Raw genomic sequence first — 1,922 nt, forward strand, 5'->3', positions numbered from 1 at the left:
CCGGTTCTGGGGCTCATTGAGCCCTAGACCTGGGAAGACAGGCAGTAGAAAGGGCAAGTTTAATTTCCTCTTTCCCATTTTCCACTTATAGCAGATGCCTGCAGCCCCCTACCCCATCCCTAAAGAAGAATCTATTACTCTCTCCTCCCTCTACCCCCTGCCCCCAAGCTGTCTGCTAGCCTCCCTTCAAGAAGCCATATTTGTGATTTCCAGTGGATCATTATGTTGGCTTTCTGAAAAACTTCTGCATGTGTGTGACCTTGGGACAAGCCACCTCCCACCTCTGGGCCTCAGTTTCTTCCTCTGTAAAATGAGGAGGTTAGTTAAATGGTGCCTAAGGCTTGCCAGCTCTAAATTTGTGATCCTCTGATCTCAGATCTCAGGGACCAGTATGGAGAAGGGGGCAAAGATGCTCTTTTTGGTTGGAGGCCCCAGTCATTTGTTTCCCTGTTATCCTTCCATAAGGGTTCAATGAAATGGATGTAGGGCCAGAGGGCCCACTCTCTCCCAAGTGCTTAATGTTCCTTTCTTCTCTATTTTTCCTATCTCAGCTACAGTTGATGGCCACAGGAGGGAGCATCTGTCTAGAAAACGCAACCTGAAGCATTTTCAAAATCGTCATCCCCCTGCTCACTGGCTTCTTCTCTCCTGCCTATCTGCTACGGCCGTCCAGTTAGCCCTGTACCCCCTCACTGGTTCCCACCTTCACTTTTAGCCTCGGATCTCTTCTTGTGCTTTGCTGGCCTCCTCCTTCCCACCCCACCTGTGGAGCCCTTGTTATGTCCAGACCTTCCCCAACTTTGGCCGCCAATTGCACTCAGTTCCGGGGGCCCCGAGATCTAGGATGAGGAGCCCAGCTGCTGCCCTGGAACTGGTCTGGAGCCTCACTCCTCTCCTTCTCGTCCTGGTCCAACCAAGCTGGGCAGTGGGTGGCACTGACTCCGGGCAGGGGTCTGACCCCTGCGCCACACTAGTCCTGGGCAAATTCTTTGGCTATTTCTCTTCAGCCTCCGTCTTCCCGGCCAACGCTTCCCGCTGCTCCTGGACCCTGCGGAATCCCGACCCACGGCGCTATACCCTCTACATGAAGGTGTCTAAGCCTGCGGGGCCTTGTGGGCCCTGGCCCGTTCGCACCTACCAGTTTGACTCTTTCCTGGAGTCCACACGCACCTACCTGGGAGTGGAGAGCTTTGATGAGGTCCTCCGTCTCTGCGACCCGTCGGCCCGTTACGCTTTTCTCCAGTCTAACAAGCAGTTTCTGCAGATGAGACGACAGCAGCAGCTGGGGCCTGAGGATCAGGCTCTGGTCTCTCCCTATCCAGGCCCTGATGCAGAATTCTCTGTGGAGTACTTGGTGGTGGGCAATCGCAGCCCCAGCCGGGCCGCCTGTCAGATGCTTTGCCGCTGGCTGGAGGCCTGTCTAGCTGGCAGCCGGAGCTCTCATCCCTGCGGCATCATGCAGACCCCGTGTGCCTGCTCCGGTGGGGATGCCCCAGACCTGGCGGCTGGTGAGAGCCCTTCCCGGGGGGATGACTGCCTGAGGGATGGCACCGAGAGCCCGGAGAACTGTCTCACCAGCTTGACCAAGGACCGAGGAGGGGACGGCAGGACGGGTGAGTGATCGGGCTTTCTCTGACGGATGACTTCCATCCATCCTCACAAAAATTCAAGGATGCATTAGAGGAGGAACACTCAGTGTGACTTACATTGAGCTAGTGGTAGGGATGTGTTGAAGACCATAGCCAGGACTGGTACAGAGGGGAAACTTTTCTCCCAGAGTTAGGAACTCTAGATTTTTTTTTTTCTTTTTAGAGGGAGAGGCTCCATCTGTTCTTGAGAAGGCTTCCTTGACCACTCATTGAAAAAGAACGGAATTTTATGGACTTCTTCAGTAAGGGGAGGAATTCCAAATTTTATTAAGT

General features: G+C 54.2%; 1 protein-coding gene across 1 annotated transcript; it reads left to right on the top strand.

The window, feature by feature from the left end:
* Positions 1 to 844: 844 nt before the first annotated feature.
* Positions 845 to 1,613, top strand: LOC123254600 (adhesion G protein-coupled receptor B1-like; the record flags this gene model as incomplete). Its single annotated transcript, XM_044683585.1, has 1 exon — positions 845 to 1,613. A coding segment is annotated over exon 1 (769 nt), but the record flags the coding sequence as incomplete, so codon positions are not given.
* Positions 1,614 to 1,922: the final 309 nt, after the last annotated feature.

Source organism: Gracilinanus agilis, unplaced genomic scaffold, assembly GCF_016433145.1.
Source record: "Gracilinanus agilis isolate LMUSP501 unplaced genomic scaffold, AgileGrace unplaced_scaffold26151, whole genome shotgun sequence".
NCBI classification, from domain to species: Eukaryota; Metazoa; Chordata; class Mammalia; order Didelphimorphia; family Didelphidae; genus Gracilinanus; species Gracilinanus agilis.